This window comes from Diadema antillarum, unplaced genomic scaffold, assembly GCF_040938485.1.
Source record: "Diadema antillarum isolate AM-2024a unplaced genomic scaffold, OU_Dant_1.0 seq00000931_RagTag, whole genome shotgun sequence".
Lineage (NCBI taxonomy): Eukaryota > Metazoa > Echinodermata > Echinoidea > Diadematoida > Diadematidae > Diadema > Diadema antillarum.
The window spans coordinates 1,423,709-1,441,718 of record NW_027271782.1 but is presented as its reverse complement, the minus strand read 5'-3'; the positions used below and the strand labels follow the sequence as shown (position 1 = coordinate 1,441,718).

The 18,010-nt window shown below is 38.3% G+C and overlaps 1 protein-coding gene across 1 annotated transcript in view; it reads left to right on the top strand.

Annotated features, from left to right (window-relative positions):
• The window catches only part of LOC139741484 (uncharacterized), a 122,412-nt gene that overhangs the window by 65,895 nt on the left and 38,507 nt on the right, over nt 1–18,010 (top strand). The window contains exon 4 of the mRNA XM_071652069.1: nt 15,214–15,360. Coding sequence (XP_071508170.1) covers nt 15,214–15,360 — 147 coding nt within the window. The remainder of the gene's footprint in view (nt 1–15,213; nt 15,361–18,010) is intronic.

Here is an 18,010-nt window from a genome sequence, read left to right as displayed (position 1 = left end):
GGCTCCCCCGCTGGGTTTTTGATATTAGCTGTTAATAACTCAAGGTGCTTTCTCAATATAGTGGCTGGCAATTTGAGGGGTACGCCTCAACACTTCAGTGCATATCTAGGTTAGAAAGTTCAAGTTAAAGCTACTCAAGGGGCAGGTCAAAATTGAATAGAGAGATGACGAAGAAGTTGATTGATATTACCTGTATCTGGCTAGGTAGAGTGTCTTAACAGGTAGAAATCCATCCCAATTTTGTGTAACATGGCGATAAGATAACACAACAGTAGATAGCATGGCCCTTTTAAAGTCGAACGAGCGTCACCCCTAATGGTACGTTATTGTGTAACTCCTCCGAAATTTGTGCATGCAATTGTGCAATGCCAGACTGCAGTGCTATCCATAAACGTGTGGGACAAAGCTGCCACTGAGTTTAAAAGTGTCTGCTCTTTGCTGTTCATTTGCCTCTAGTAACAAACCAACATATCGTGAATATGCCTTCTGTTTTTATAATATATATGAAAGAACTTTGCATATTCAACACCAATGCCAATTTGAGTCTTGTGACTCGAAATCCTTGACTTGTGAGTAAAATCCTTCTAATCTTACAATTCTCCATGTTGTCTTCCACCTCCTCCTTTTGCCTTTCTTTATCCACTTCTCTGTCTTCCCTACCTTCATCTTTTCATTCTGCCACTTGTTCTATGTCCTCCCATATCTTCCTGCCATTCCCTTCCCTTTCCCTCCACCAGCACCACTACCACTACCACTGTGACTACCACCACCACCAACCACCACCATTACTATTACCTCCACCACTACCACCACCACTACCACTACCACTACCACCACCACCACCATTACCATTACCATTACCTCCACCACTACCACCACCACCACCACTACCACTACCAGTGTGACTACCGCTACCACCACCACCATTTCCTCCACTACCACAACCACCACCACCATCTCCACCACTACCATCACCATTACCACCACTATTACCATTACCACCACTACCATCAGCACTATCATTACTACTAATGCCACCACCACCACCACCACCATCACCACTACCACCACCTCCTCCTCCTGCTCCTGTGTCTTCTAAGACTCTCCATCTTCCTCCAGTTCCTCTTCCATGTCATGCTGCTTATTCTCCCCTTTCTTCCTCCCTGTCCTTCCTCCTTTCCAGTCATACTTTCTGCCACTCATATTTAGTCCTACCAAAAAACAAGCCTTACCACTTTCTCTCTTCCTCTGCCTTCCCATGTCAGCACTTTTTTTTTTTTGCCTTTCTTTTAAAGGTCCAATTTACCTTTGGGAGCAGTGATTTGAAAAATGTTCTTGATATCACATTTGATGCATATGTGTAGATCTGTTGTATCACAAAACATCCTTCCATATAATTTTTTTTTGCAATAAAGCCTAAAATATAAGGAGATATCAGTATTTTTCTCATTAAACCGTAACTATAGACGGTCTAGTGTGGAAACATTTTTATTATAACTATTGTTCACATTTTGTGTATCTAACAATACTGCGCATCGATTATACAGATTCAATTTTTTACAGTGGTTGTTTCTATCCCTAACTCACATTCTAGAACTATTTCAAAGCACAAATGCTGGGATTTTGTTTCATCTGCAAATGGTAAATTATGCCTTTAACCTCTCTCCTTTTTAATGCGATAGGTGCATTCGAATCAGAATTTACTGTGGTAATAGATGCCATCGTAATTTGATATCACTGTGCTCATTGGAGAAATACCACGGTAATATATACTGCAGCACACATTTCAGTTAGTGTCATTCTCATTCACGAAGTACCGTGGTAGTTCTGCCCAGAAAGTACATCTCTTTGAGATGAGCATTGTGTTAATGCAAATTTCCTTTAGGGAGAAAACAGGGAGTGCATCATCAGGTCATGTTAACTCATTCCCTGCCAGATTATAAAGTCCACATAGACTCAGCACACGATCCACTGCATCTTGGGAAGTAATGGGTTAAGAAAGATGCTGCTGTCCAAAGGATTGTATTTTGTGACAGGATCCACATTTGAATGTTGCATGCTCAATTGGTATGAACTTAAAATTACCATCCTTAATACCACTGGGATATTTCATAAGGTATTTGTATTCACATTACGAAAAACCGTGCAAAATATTGCGGTATTTCACCATAAGTGTGAATGGCCCTAATTATTTCTAGTTTGGAATTTTCCTTCTCCCTCATCCTTCAAACTCGTCTGACAATACTGAATGTGGAAGTAGACCCTGAGCTCCCCAAAACTTTTATTAGGTACAGCCCATCACTCCTTAACTTTAGGAGCGTATGAATCTGTCACACCGTAAGAGGTTTTATGGCTTGCAGACACCATGTAAAACTGAAGGGTGCATAAAAAATTGTCTGAAAATTTTAGATCACATTTTGCAAATGTGCTAATTTTTGCTTTGTGACTGTTAGTCAAGAAACTGAATGGAACTCTAGAGGGATAAAAAATGTCACCTCTTGCCGCAGAAACCCATCAATATGAGCAGTGTCAAAGGTCAAATATGAAACTTCATCTTATGGTAAAAGTTGTATTACCTGAATAGTGCAGCCGCATGTATCATAACTGAAACTAACAAGGGAAAAAAAGAAGGGCGGCTTAGATTTATTTGTCTTTTGAGGCAGTCCACCGCAAAATGTACTTCTGACACGTTGCTTGTAAATCACGTCCCACAGAGTAGAGAAAAGATCTGTTTTTCCACATTATGGAATAAGACACCTCATCAAGTATTTATGATGAAGTGCAGTTCCTATTTTATATCTGTGGATGCCTCAAGAGAACTCTTTGTCTAGAAAATCAGAATTAGAAAAAAAAAGGTACATGTGCTCTGAATGGTATGACACACAAATTGCTTCACAACCCTTAAAGATGTGAACCAGCAAAAAAAAAAAAAAAAAGCCAGTTCACAATTATTTCATGTGTAGTGAGCTTTCATTTTTCTCAGTTGGTTAATAGGCACTTCACTCATTTTCAGAGTGGCATAATCCATATAAAGCTAGCCCATGTGACAATTTATGGAATTCTTGTTCAAACAAAGAATGAACTCGGGTATAACAGACCAGGGTGCCAGAATGGTCCGTGAATTGACTTTTCGGAAGGCACCATTTCATTTTTTGGCAATGAATGCATAAACAACCTTTTTTCTATCAATTTTATTCCAAATACCAGACTTTCTGTCAGGTAGATGTGCTAGCAAGCACCATTTACAGTATGTATAAAGATGACTTGAATTATCATTATGTCACGGTTGCTTATCTCAGTGAATTTAAAAACCAAAATGCCTGATTTAATTGCACAAATGACAATTTTCTATTCATGCGCAAAATGGAACTCTAAACTGGCTTATTTAATGAAATTGTAAACCTTCGCTGTAAACTGTGAACTGGCTTATTGAATGAAATTATAAACCTTTGCTGTCCACAAAAGTACCTACACATATATGCTCATGTGGGACTACGGTGAAAAGTTGTAGCTATTATCATTCACCAGAAGTATCCCAGCAGTTCCCTCCTTCACAGGAGAGAAACCTTCCGCTCAGATTTCCTTCCTGGAGCGTGACGCCATGCTGCCTGTAGCCATGTAACAGTGGGTCAACTTCATAGGCAGGGCAAGCTTTGCAGGCTTCATGATGCTCTGTGAAGCTTAAAGGCATAATTTACCATTTGCAGATGAAGCAAAACCCTCTGTTGTTTCCAGACTAAACTCTCTACAGTTATGGTTTATCGAGGAAAAAACATTGTTATAGACTGGGTAGCGAGAATTCTGCGATCTCATTGGTCGAGAACTATGTGTGGATTTTGTACTGGCGGCACGCTGAGTCACAGTGTCAAGGGACTGTCGCGCATTTGTAGCAAGAGTACGCGCACTTGTAACAAAGGTTCGTGCACTAAGCAAGCTTTCGCGCACTCAGTACGAGATGCCTATTGGCTTTTAAAAATCATGCATCCAGTAATTATTGGATACATGGTTTTGAAAAAAATCATGCATCCATTAAATACTGGATGCATGATTTTCGGGGCTCTTGTCTATGGCAAGCCAAAAGGAAATGCATCCTGTAAATTTGTCATCATGTAACATGATGGAAAAATGGATTTTTGACAAGAAAATCCCCCATTCTATAACACAAATGATGCACATGTCTTTTCGTGGGTCAGTCGGAATATAGTGTGCATGCGGTAACTATGGAATTTAGCCTAAACCCACTCAGCTTCGCTTCGTGGGTTAAGCATTCCATATTTACCTTATGCACACAATTCCGACTGACGCACTCAAACCTGTGCATCAATTGTATAATATTTCCTTATATTTTAGGCTTTACTGTAAAAATTTTATAATATAAGGTGGGATGTTTTTGTGGTTTGTGATATAACTGACCTACACATATGCATCAAATGTGATGTCTTTAACATTTTTTAAGTCACTGCTCCCAAAGGTAAATAGGACCTTTAAAGCCCATAGGCCCATTACAAGTCTGGGAAGAATGTACTTGGTTTTAAACTTTAACTTTTTATCTCTGAGAAGATGAAAACTCCAGGACTGTTTTCATGTACACGTACCAAAAGTGTGTAATTTGAAACACGATGGTAATGAGGCAGTACTAGAATCATTCAAATTAGGCAGTTTTGCCGTGTGAATGCAAAGTGGAATTGCAGCCTAGGGTAATTTGAATGGTAATTCCAAACGTGATTTAAATGACGATCCGGAGGTGTTTTCCAGTCACGATTCGCCAGAATTACAGAACAAAACAGTTGTATGTACAGATTGACCTCAAAATCATGTTTTTTTGGGGTGGAGCTTACAGTGACCTTTCAACCACTTCGGCAGAAAAACCATGCTCCTCAAAGGCTCACATTGCAGTCCTGCATGCATACTTACTGCTCAGAAATGATTGATGGAAACTCGGACAGAAGCCACGTTTCCCTTCCTCGGTCTGATATTCAAAACTGCAGAATCTGCGAAGCCTTCCTCAGTCGTGTGTGTGGACAGTAGTATAAATCATAACTGCCTATCGTGACTGTATTCAGCATTGCAATTATGTATCTCAACCAGTGTGAAAATGGCCCCAGAGATTTCAAACATGTCACTTCTGGTCCTAGTAGTCATTAAATTAATTTCACTTTCATAAAACACAACCTTATTATTTTGGTCACACTGTCTGATAGGAATTCTTTCAGTTTTTCTTTGTCTGCGGTATTTTTGCATCCAGTGCAGTAAACTAGTGCTTGACTGGTTTACAAACTTATTCAAAATGCATGCCTACCTTTTTGACGAAACTTGTTCCTGAAAATCAGAGAGCTTGCATAAGGCTTGCCTGATATAACAACAACTAATGCATACAGTACATAAGAATTCCAGGCATTGAAATGCATTAAGTATATATAGGTGAAAGGGATGGCATAGAGCATTTTTTAATATATTTTTAATTCGAGGGAAAGTATCCATAAAGTTGAATACACTACTGAACTTCCCTGTAGAAATACTGTGAATTTGAAAAGGTTATGTCCAGCATAGAGAATATCATTGGATATTAGTCACAAATGCTAAAAGTTTCTTTTGGGATTACATTGTAGTTATAATGCCACCTTTCATCAGATTTTCACCTGTAGCCTGGTCTTTCATGAATCCATACTCCTCGCTCACTTTGGATTACAACTGCCTGACAACCGCCCCATCTGCCCTTTAACTGGCAGTATCTGACTGCTAGAGGGCAGTAGGTTAATTCCAGCCCCAGCGGCTGCCTGCTGTGGTCGGTCACAGGGCCAGGGAAGGGAGGAAGGAAAAAGCTGGCTTCTTATTCATCTCGGTAGTAGTACCCACACAACCTGCCCCTGTCCTTTGGGAGCTGGTCTGCCTGCTCTGCTTGTATCTTCCGTCAGCTTTAAAGGGGGTAAACATTGATTTGCTCCCAAAGATTATGGTTCCAGAAAGGGTGTCTGTTACATGGCTGCACCTCCTCCGAGTTCGTAGAAATTCAGACATAAATGTTACATTTTCTTCATCCTTGTTTCGTGGGTACAGCCCAGCTGTTAAAGGAAATTGAATATGATGTTGCAAATTTATGTCCAAGATTGAAACAACAATCCCTACCCCTTTTAATAACCTGATTTACTTTCCATACATAATAAGCATTCTTTTTTTTTCATACTATTCATAATAGACTATTTCATTTCTCTGAAGCTACCACTTAAAGCTGTCGTTGTTAGTTGATATATGGAGCAACTTAATGTGAATCATTAATTGTACTAAATGCAGTGCAAGTTTACAGTTCATGAAGAATTTTCTTGATTTAAAGAATGAAAGAGGATTTTCATGACAAAGGTTTCTTGACTTTCCATTGGCAAGAAAGTAGAAGACTGAAAAAAGTTTGTCGTAGATCCACATTGCTGTTGTTTTATTTTGTGTCACGTTCCAACAGATTGATGGATGAGGTGAGATATTCATAGAGCCATTTGTCTTTTGGGTCAAAGTTCATGGTTGTAAGCTTGTGAGTGGATGACCCTGACTGTTTCTCCTCTGACAGGGCTGACCCAGTGATCTCAGCCTATCAATGGATTAAGGTAGTGACAGATAAAAGCCAGGACCACTCTGATGTCGCTGATGCTAGCATCTTGTTAGAGGATAGCTTACGATCCAGGCTGTAATGAATGCTATTTCTACATTTCTGTGCTGGAGGGCAAGCAGGCCATTGGCAGGTCACTTTTAACCTTACCCCTATACTGTATTGAAAACGTGATATTTTCGTGGCATGAAATTTTCGCATATTGGAGCAGATGGCCTTTTGGCGGTACGAAATTTTTGCGAGTTGCCTCTAACATTCAATGCATATAGTGTAGACAAGAACTTTCACATGCATTTTAATTTTGCGAATCTTGGGTCTCGCGAAATTTGTGAAATTAAAATGCACTGGAACATTCCTCGTTTTACAGTATTCCAGACCATAAGAAAGAAAGACTGTATGATTGAAATATTGACTAAAGATATAAAGCGGTATTTTCTGGTGTATTAACTGTACTTGTGTACTGGTCACACCCCAAGGTGCAAGTCAGATTGATGGCGCAAAACATAAACATAAGACAGTTAAAAACATAAGACAGTATTGGTACTTCCCGAAACCTACAATTTCATTTGAAAGTCTTGTCCTTTGCTTTCATGACAGTCAAAGAATTAGTTCAGTGTTATCAGAGGGGCAGTTATCAAAACTGCAAGAGTGTGTGCTATCCAGTGCTGAGGAGGTTGTTGGGAACAAAAACTTGTCTTGCCCGTTTGAGCCTGTATAATTTAGATATATATCATTTCATAGCCCATCCAAGATGCTGCTTCAGAATATTACCATTTATACTTTTGCTACCGGAGAATACTATTAGCATCATTATTCTGTAAAAATGTGTGGTCACAAAGTCTGCTGTTACCATGTATTCAGTGTACCCTCTATTCTGTATTTGGTTTTAATAATACACTGTCAATATCATAGCCAATTTTGCCCTTTACTTGCTTTCAGATCGATGAGGAGCACTAGAAAGTTCTACATCAGAAATTCTTGTTTGCACAGTCCATGACATATCCCTGAAGAATCATCATGTATTCAACAAATGAATTGACTCAAAGATGTTCATTTATCTCTACATTTGTGTGGTTCAGTATGACCAGGTCAATGATTTGCTTGTGTCTGTGTGTACTTTATCAAATGAAGTGGCCTGCATAAAATAAATTGTAGCTTATATTACTTGTTTATATCATTTTGACATAAACCACTTAAAAGTGAATGAAGCAGCCTTGAGTGCAGGCTGTTTGAAAGGTCAAGAGGGGCGTCCTACTTTTTTATGGGGATATAAAAGGATATGACAATTTCTCCCAGATCTACTTGAGAAGCAGCAACACTGAGGAGAAGTTTTATTATAATGTTTGTGTCAATAGAGGGAGACATTTCACATAGTTGTCAGCAGACAGCTGAGCCTGGCTAGCTGTGCCTTCCATGTGATTTGGAGGTCTAAATCCAATTATGATTTCTCCAAAGAGAAACATGTGACAAAATCATACATTATTCATTATATGTTCAATGTGCTTCAGGTTATTCAACTTGTTTCATGTCAATCCTTACATTTTGTAGTGAGACATTTCAGGTCAAATTTGGCTGAAGGAAGCTTTATAAGCCAAACTGCGCTTGTTTTACTTTATTTCCAGAAAGAATTGGCATGTAATAATTGTTACAAACACATAGTCTATTTGGCATGAAGAGAAGAATTTCTAATCTAATGTCTGGATTGATTTTGTGATGGAATTAATCCTAAATAGCCATAAAAGTAACCAGTTTTGTGTTTAACCCATTGTGTGCCTTGAGTACCAGTTAGTACAGAAAACCCCATAATGTTGTACAAACTGTTCACAACGTCTGTGGCATAAAAAAGGGCTAATCTGTCAGTGTCGTGAAGATGGTAAAATTCACAATTATCTCAGCTAGAATGAAAGTAGGTTAATAGATTAATGAGACATGGCACAAACACCACAAAGTAATTGTTCTGAAATGTTTTAGGAGCTACAATTTGTTCTTGATTTGCCTGAATTGTTTTTCTTTCCTGCACAACCTGCCATTTTCAGTTCATGAGAAATATAAAAATCAGATGTTACATTTTGAGATGATGATGATGATGGCTTTGAAATTGCTATTGTTACTGCATCTTTCTTGAACAGAGATATAAGATTGCATATTATCACTTCTCGTGCAAGCATTGGTAACATTGTAAAATGTATAGAGGTTATTTTTGTTTGTTTTGTTATCATTCATTTATTTATCTTTTATTTGTTGCTAAAATGTGAGTGGAAGATGGAAGAGCAGGTAAAAAAAGTGAGATATTACAGAATTAGAAGTAATATTTTCATATCTGATCTGAGCATCACATGATTCATGATGGATGTGCATGATGAATTTATTCTAATCAGTTCTGCTTATAAAGCTTCTCAAAATTTCTGTGTTCTACAAAGTCATCAAGATTTGCAGTAGAAGAGGGTAGAGCTACCCTGGAAAAAAAATGCTATTTTTCCTCATCATTTATATATTTATGAGAGGAAAGGTAAATCTCTTGAAATACAAGTGATGCTGCAGATTTCTTGGGGTAAAACAAAGTGAAATGTCTCCGAATCTGTATACATGCTTTGCTGGATTTGAACTCATATGCACTATTCCCCTAAATATCCCGGAATACATGGAAGCTTTTAATTAATTGGAGTATGCCTGATTGAAGTGTCTGTCAACAGTTATCCAAGGGTATCTCCGCCACGGGGTTTTAGAAAAAATACCCCTGCCTCTCTTTCCAAAGACGTCTACCTTGGTCTCTTTTCCCTATATATCTCTGTCACTCATTCCATAGGCGGTACTTCCCTAAAAATATAGAACTCTCTCTCTCTTTCTCTCAGTAAACACACATACACACCCACATGTATACACAAGCCCTCTCTCCATCCCATATTTCAAACCTCAAGGAGCTTTAGTAGAGTGTGATATCAATGCTACTTCTTGAGCAGGGAGGCGACGTAGCCTGCCACTTTGTACCAAGTCTAATTGAATGGTTCCTCATGGATACAACCGTTCGTCTATTGAACCCCTTTCAGACCGTTCTCCCCCCCCCCCCCCCCCACCCTCGCCCTGAACCATTCAGATATTTATCCCCTTCATATTTCCATTGTAAATATGTTATTTGTGGGAAACTGAAATGTTTGCTACAGATAGGGTATCACTAACGGACATAATAATTGAGTTCAAGGTGATACGGTCTCCATAGCAACCTCTGTGTTTGGATAGTGTAAAACATTAACATGTTCATCCTTCCAAGAGATTTAGAAAGCAAAAATTGGTCGTGATATAACAAAAATATATATACTATATATATGTGTTTTTTTCCAGGTTATTTTAACAAAGACATTTGATGCTTATACCAGCTAAGTGAAAATACATGTATGACCAATGTTCTCTGACTAAAACTTTGACGGTTGAACGACAAGTCATTTTCATTTCTTCCACCAACTGGTATCTGTATTATTATTTTGTCATCCAAGTGTATTTATGAAACCAAATTGTTGTATTTTTTCAAATGTTTGTTGAACAAAAGCTAAAATATTCAGGAATTCATGTTATCTCCGTTCAGAACAAAATGATGTGGCCATCTTGATGTGAACTTCTTTGTATCTAGGAGCAAAATATTGTTGCTATGACAATCTGTAGAGAAAAATGAATGACTATTGAGATCTGATATTGCAAAGTTGATATGATTTCATCATTTGAATTCCCATGTGATTTTTCTGATTCATTGAATAAAGTGTTCATAAATAAATAAATAAAAGAAAAAAAAACTGATACAAGGAGCTCTTGGGTCAGCAATGATGTCAATGTATCTAACAGGGTTCGTTGATACACCACATGATGGCCTGTACTTTAGTGAAAAAAAGGGTTATTGAAAAGAAGGGTACATGTTCAAGATGTGACACTCTTCAGGGCCCATTTCATTAAAAGTTGATATGATAGCAACTCTTGGCTGGAATGGCAATTGTCATGGTAATGACAAGAACCCAGCTTCCTGATTGGCTGTTGCTGTCGGAAGTTACCATTCCAGCAAGAGTTGCTATCCTTAACATCTTTTATGAAATGGGCCCAGATTGCACACTGTGGTCACGAATTATTGATACATTTGACAGCACTTGCATCTTATAGGTCATAATCATGCTCTGATACAATTAGCCTATTTTGGTTAAAGGGATTGTATAGTTTTGCTTGAGACTTAATCTCGGGTTTCAAACATTTTGGGGTGAGTTTATGAGAAACTTCTTATGAAATAAAAAAGAGCATGTAATTCCAAAAGGAATTCAATGTTTATTTGATGAAAATTGGTTTTCAAATGGCTGAGATAACCCAAACAGACCAGTTAGATAAAGTGTGGGACCCACACTTTATTATGATCACTTTGTTTTACTTTATTTTTGGATGTCTCAGCCATTCCAAAACTGATATTCATAAAATAAACTTTGAATTCCTCTTAAAAAGGTGCGCTCTGTACTATTATACGAACGGTTTCTTGATATCTTGCAAAAACTTAAAAGCCCAATTCTCAACTCTACCAATACTGTACCATCCCTTTAAGTCCAATGTAGGGACTTAGGGAAAGAAGAAAAGGAAGAAGAGCCACCTATATGCTGGAACTCGATACAACAAATAAGTGTGACTTTAGTAGATATCTAGCTTCTTTCCCCATACAGTAGATTCTGGTTATAACGAAGTCCTCAGGACCGGCAGTTTTCTTTTGTTATATCGAAATTTTGTTATAACCGACCAAATGAAGATTAACAAAACATAGAGGGAATAATGTTGGAGCTTGAATTTTTGCTTCGTTGTAACCGGAATTTTGTTGTAACCGCGTTCATTATAAAAGGAGTGCATTCTTCTCTGGTTACACGAGGTTGTTTGAATAACGCAGCAAGGTGCAATAAACCCAATATTGATATCTGGCTCTCCGAGGGGAAATTGAATTCTTTCATATCCTGTTCCACATTTTGCTCTGCTTTGCCGACCGATGCTGATAATCATCGGTGTTCGGTCGCTCCACTCTGTTTGAATTCAAGTTCACAGACGTTTGCAAATCAAAACCGCAAAACTCCTGACAGAGTTCCCAACCTGGAGTTCAGCAGCCAGAAGTTGACTGAACTCTGGCGGCTATAGCTGCTCTCAATTTCTCTCCCCCTGTCAAGACTGCTGGTCATTGAACAGATATCAGTATTACTGACTGTTAATTTCTTTTACTGAGATTATTAAATGAAGGGACAGATATTTCTGTCTCGTGGAAATACATTCAAAATGTCGGAGATCGCTTGGACATGACATGAATTCATGTGTATAATTAAAGCTTGTGGTTAGAATTGCTCTAAGTTGGTACATGATGATTTTGTTTTGTGTTTTCTTATTTGTGTGGATCCTACCACAGCCTCGGACACCCTTATTTGATTCAAGATTTTTTTTTTTTTTATTCATTTTTTAATTGATCCATTTGTACACTTACGAAAACTTGATAACAAAAAGGGTACTTCCCCCCTCAAAAAAACAACAACAAACAAACAACAAAAACTGTGTTATATTAGAAATGGATTATTTCTTTTTGTTTTTTGTTCATCAGTTGTTTTGCTGAGTTTCTGGGTAGCTGCCTGACAATTTTCAGTGAAAGAACATGTAGACTTTTTCATTGACATACAACGGAAATGTGTACAAAGCTTTTGTATGTCAGAAAGCTTCGTACATTAATACTTTATTTAGATGTTGAAAGTTGTTTTAATAATTTGAGCATTGTTATGTATTCATATTGCATTTTTTTTTCTGAATGGCTATACGTAAATTGTGTCAGCTGGTTGGGCTTATTCCTGTCCTGAGATTACATCCCTTGTTATGTTAAAGAAGCTTGCTAAGACGTCATTGATACGGCAGACCAAGCTTTCCCCGAGTCCATTTGGCACAAGAATAAGACTCCTCCATGAGTGCCTGCTCTAGCTTTTCTTGATCAACAGGTCAAGCATTCTCATGTGAACACTCTTGTATAGATACATTAGTGGAATTCACACTGACGCAGAGTAGTGGGATAAAAAAAAATCTCAGTATTTGGATCACGATCGTTTTCCCGCTACTTTGTCTTTGCAAATGTGACTATGGTACATTTCATAGTGTTATAATCATGAAGATACGATACACATCTAGAAGTTGTGTGTCCAAATATCTGTCCCTGAATGCAAGTTTGTATGGGATGCATAGTTCAAGGTATCTGTTGGGAGAATGCCTAGTTTATGATGAGGAAATCACAGATTTTCCTCCTGGCCTCTCAGCTGATCATCCCTTCCCCCAGGAGCACTCCTCCCCCCCCCCCCCCCCCCCCCTCCATTAGACAGTAGGATGCGAGTGTTAATTCGTCCATTGTCTAGTTACCCCCTACAGCTGGACAGGTTTGCATAGTTTGGTGTATGTGAGCATTGAAGTGTGTGTGTATTAGAGTAACTGTGTTGAAGCATAAGCCTTAAGTTGCAATTTTTGAACTTGTGAAAGAGAGTGAATTATATGATTCTGACTTTTCCTTTTGTATCTCATTGATTTCTTTTCATAAAAGTTATGCTAATGCAATACCACTTTTACCATGATTTCTACTACTATGACTACTTCTGCTGTGACTGCTGTTACTACAACCATTACTTTACTGCTACAACCACTACTGCTACTGTGCTACTGCTACTATTTATACTATTGCTGCACAACTACAAATTATTACTTTGTAGCTTGTTCTTTTTGTCAGTTACTATAGTCAACACTACCACTACTGCTATGCTTGTTCCTTCTTGCTACATCCCTTACCAGTTATTTCTGCTTAGTAACTACAACTTCTTGCTTTACTACTTTTAGTACGATGTAATTGAAATCAGTGGTATCTTTGATTGTGATGTGTGATCATGTTAAACTTTTCCTCCCCTCAGTCTATCATGAATTGTATCAGTGTGCTTTATGAATTTGATGTGTACAATGCAAGATAAATGTAAGTTTTTTAAAAAAAATCAAATTCCTTCAATTTTGCAACATCTTGAATCTCTAAGCAGAAAAATAGATGGATTTATTAATTTGCAAACTTATCTTAATTAAAGTTGTGAAATGCTTTGCAATTTTTAAGGAATTGATATGATGGGCAAGAGATAGACAGTAACTAATATATGAGCTTTAATCTTTTTCGTCAAAGCAGATAATGCTGTAGTTGCATTGGTGTAGAAACAATATCCTGCTATGTGCAATTACATACAAATACTTGCTTGAATTTTGGGTGTATATTTCAGCAGATTTGGAGATATTTTTCTAATCTCACATAATATTAAAGTTGCTGAATTCATTGATTTGTATGTATAAGAACAGGGAATATGGGTGCATACAGGGATTTTGAGGGGGAAATGTATAACTGCTGTACTTTTCTCTATGAGTTATAATAGAAAGTTAACGCTATATACCCTCTAGCCATTAGTATACTGCCCCCTGTGGTGATAGGGTGTATGGCACTAATTCGGTCGGGTCCTCGACGTCCTGTGCGTGTTTTGCCTCATCAGCCGGCGTAATGAGGTGTAAACTAATTAATTATTGGGAGAAAATTTTGCTTGACACCAGGTTATCGCAGTGTTCAAAGAGAGAATGCTTCCTGCTTGTATGGTCAATAGAGATAGCAGCGAGGTGGAGATCGCAGGATGAAGGGGGGGGGGGTGTGTGAGGGGTGGGGACGGTGGAAGGATAGGGGAATGTGAGGGGGGGGGGAGTAGAAAGTAGGATGGTCTAATGCATACAGGTAGTAATAGCAGTAGTAGTAGAAGTAATTGTGATATTAGTCGGAGGTAGTGGTAGTAGAAGAAGTAGTATGTAGTGGAAGAATTAGTGGTAGTAGAAACAGTAGTAGTAGTAGTACAACTAGTTGTTGTTGTTGTAGAATTAGCATGATAGTAGAAGTAGTAGCAGTAGTAGTAGAAGCAGTAATAGTAGCATTACAACTAGTTGTGATAATTTTTTTTGGGGGGGTAAGATCAAAACTGATATGTTGCTACCAGTAGTTGAATTATAAAAAAATATATATTTTCATTTAACCCTAGCTTTGTTTTTAAATGTTTAAAAGTATGAGCAAAGGACAGTGTTTAAAGTACTACATGTATATGTGCAGTCTTTTATATAATTTGCAAATTTTGAGAGTCTGCATTTCCAAACGAACAACTCCCCCAAATATTGCTTCCTGCAACACAAATGTGTTACATTTCATCCAAAGTGGGAAATCACTAAATTCTCTCCTTGAAAGGCATGACACACATTTCTCATTCCATCAAGTGATGTGGTTTTTTTTAATGCGAATTAAAAAAAAATAGCAAAGTTGTCTTTCGAGTCCCAACTCAGATAAGATAATATTCACAAAATATAATTTATGGTGTATGCAGTACATAGTGCAGTCTCTGTATCTAAGGAAAGGGACAATCATTCAGCTCTCATCATGCTTGTTTCATGTTACCCTCCACTCAATCATGTGCTTGATTTTAGGTATGATTATGATGATAATTATTATGTAATTATTCTTCTCACCCCTCACTGCTCTCTCTCTCCTCACTGCTCTCTCTCTCCTCACTCCACCCTTCACACAGGTATTGCTTATGGCACATGCTCTGAAGAGGATCTCCTATGCCACCTGCGATCCCGACTTTGGCCAGTTTGCCTTCCTGGCACGCAACCCAAAGGGACCCGTCGGAGTCCAGTACTGCCATGTCTTCATTACCCAAGAAGGCAATGAGGTAGGTTTGGCTCCATCCAGGGGTTCAAAGGGCAGGGGTCAAGTCAAGTGTTGGTCAGCATTCTGTAATCAGGTTGAACAACGACGATGACGACAATGACGATGATGATGACGACGATGATGATGATAGTGATGATGATGATGATATGATGATGATGATGATGATGATGATGATGACGATGATGATGATGATGAGGATGATGATGATGATGATGATGATGATGATGATGAAGATGATATGATGATGAAGATGATATGATGGTGATGATGATGATGATGAGATGACTGGAAAAGGAAGATATGTTATGGAAACTGACAGAATTCCATGACCACTACCATCCTTTCGTCATGAAATGCTGTTTCCAGCAATTGCCGAAGTCTTGTCTTGAAAACCCATCAATATCACAATGAGAACTTTGTTTTACTGTCACTGAGCACATCATTTGGGACAACTTCAGGCAATGTTTGGATGAGAAAGGTTTAGAGCAGGAAATTCCAGGCGAACATTTACAGACATTTACCAACAATTCATGCCTTAAGGTTACTCTGAGGCATTCTTCAGTTTATCCTATATCTAAGTATATGTCATATCATTAGACAAACAGATGTTTTATTTTTATAAGTTTAAATGTATTTGTAGGGATGGAAAGTATGGTCTGTACAGTTTAAGATATGTGGAATTTAGTTTTCAAACTCATCAAAGTCATGAGGGAATTTCATTGCAGAAATTATGTTTTTAGCATTAAATTGACACCTCCAAATTTCACTGCATTATTTATGTTGGAAAAAGATTTCAACCATGTGAGAGTCATTCAGTATGCACAAAATCAAAAGGAAATTGACGAAAGTTCGCCAATTTTTTTCTTCTAAGAAACAGGAACTTGTAGCTTATAAAATGTGTTGCCAATTTGAGAATCAGCCATAAATTTAGCGATGAAGAGGCTTTGGAAAATTCTACTTTTTAGATATGCAATTCTTTAAGAAGAACAAAAGGCTCAAATGAAACACAACTATTAACTCTATCTCATTTAATGCTACCAGTAAACAATGAATGAGAACAAGGCCACAGGAATGGAGTATTAAGGACTGGTTCGGTTACACATGTTTTGAAAATGCAATGTGTCCACCCCACTAGTTGTGAGCTGTCGACTTCATATGCTTCTGCCTAGCCTGGAATTTGTTTTGCCTACAGCTAGTGTTGCTAGGTAGGGAGAATCTCAAATGAACCTCAGGAAAGGTTTGTGGTTGCTATGGATTACTGTCGTGAAGGAAGTATGCATAAAATTTGAAAAAAAATATTAACGAGCCGGTCAATTACAGCGTATATCAGTTTGGTGGTGAGTAGCTTTGATGTACCTTTGCCGCAGTGCATACCTGCAAACTCGTGGCCCTGTATCGCCAGCCTGGAGTGTAGGCAGGTGATGTGTTTGGGGAGCTGTGGGGCTCCATATCTCAGGAAGGCATTTTAGGGAGAGTGGATTCACGAAAATCGTCATTAGGAAGTTTGCGTTAGCCGGTAATTTACTTGCGATGCCCCACTTTCGCCTGGGAGCTAATGTGCCTAATTCACATCCATGTACGCTCTTTCAACGCCCTGGCTTCTTCCTTCTTTTTTTTTTCTCTCTCTCACACTGTCGACCCATGAACTCTGCCGAAGCAACATGTGTTGTGTTTGTGTTTTTTTTTAAAGGGAGTGTGTACTCGCTGTCGCTCACACACACACACACACACACACACACTGACATACACACAAGTGCTAACGAACCACTGCTACGTGGGACTACCGGTTGCAGTCGTATCTAGTTTCCATGCTGGTTGCACACGCGATGATATGGCTCTGCACGCAGCTTTCCTTAAAACATGCGGAATAGTTCCCACGCAGGAAAAATGATACTCGGGGTAAAGCTCTGTAGTTACTTTCAATTCTGAGTTCTTCTTCTGTCTCATTTTAAGTCTATGGGCCTGCTCCTAATTATTAAGGGTCAACAAACTTTGTCACATTACGTTTGCTTGTGTGTTGCAGTGTAATGCAGTCCAGATAGACTGATCTGGAACCTTTTTTCACCCCTCGTTGCGTCGTTTGCCAGTGATTCTTGAAGAGGAAACTGTGATCCTATGTCTTTCTATCACCACTCTCTGAAGGGATCTAGAGAAGTAAAATGACCCGTGCTGATTTAGCAATACTTTTCACTTTCCTTGGACAATAACGTAGTTGATAGAAGGGAATTGTACGTCATAATGTCTCAAAAACGTAATCGGAATAGACTGAGTCGGGACTGCGATAGAAGACCTGCCTCAGCTCTAGTACAGTGTAAAGCAAAGGTAAGAAATTAGCATACCGATGACAAAATATCTATTTATTTGTTTATATGTATATTTTTACCTTCAGCCCCCGAGTGTAATGTAAATAAATAATAATAAAAAAAACATGGATGATTTCGTAAGCACCTATGTGTATGTCTACTCATTTTCTGTAGGACTTGTAGGACCATGGTATTATCACTGATAAAATGTGTGAGCTGCAAAAATTTCTTTAAGCCACAGAGTGCTGTAGAAGCAGTATTCAGTGTACTGTATTGTTTATAAATTGTGATGCCACCATACTTTTTATCATTTGTTTTGTTTTGTCTTGTTTGTTTTTTGGGCTGTTT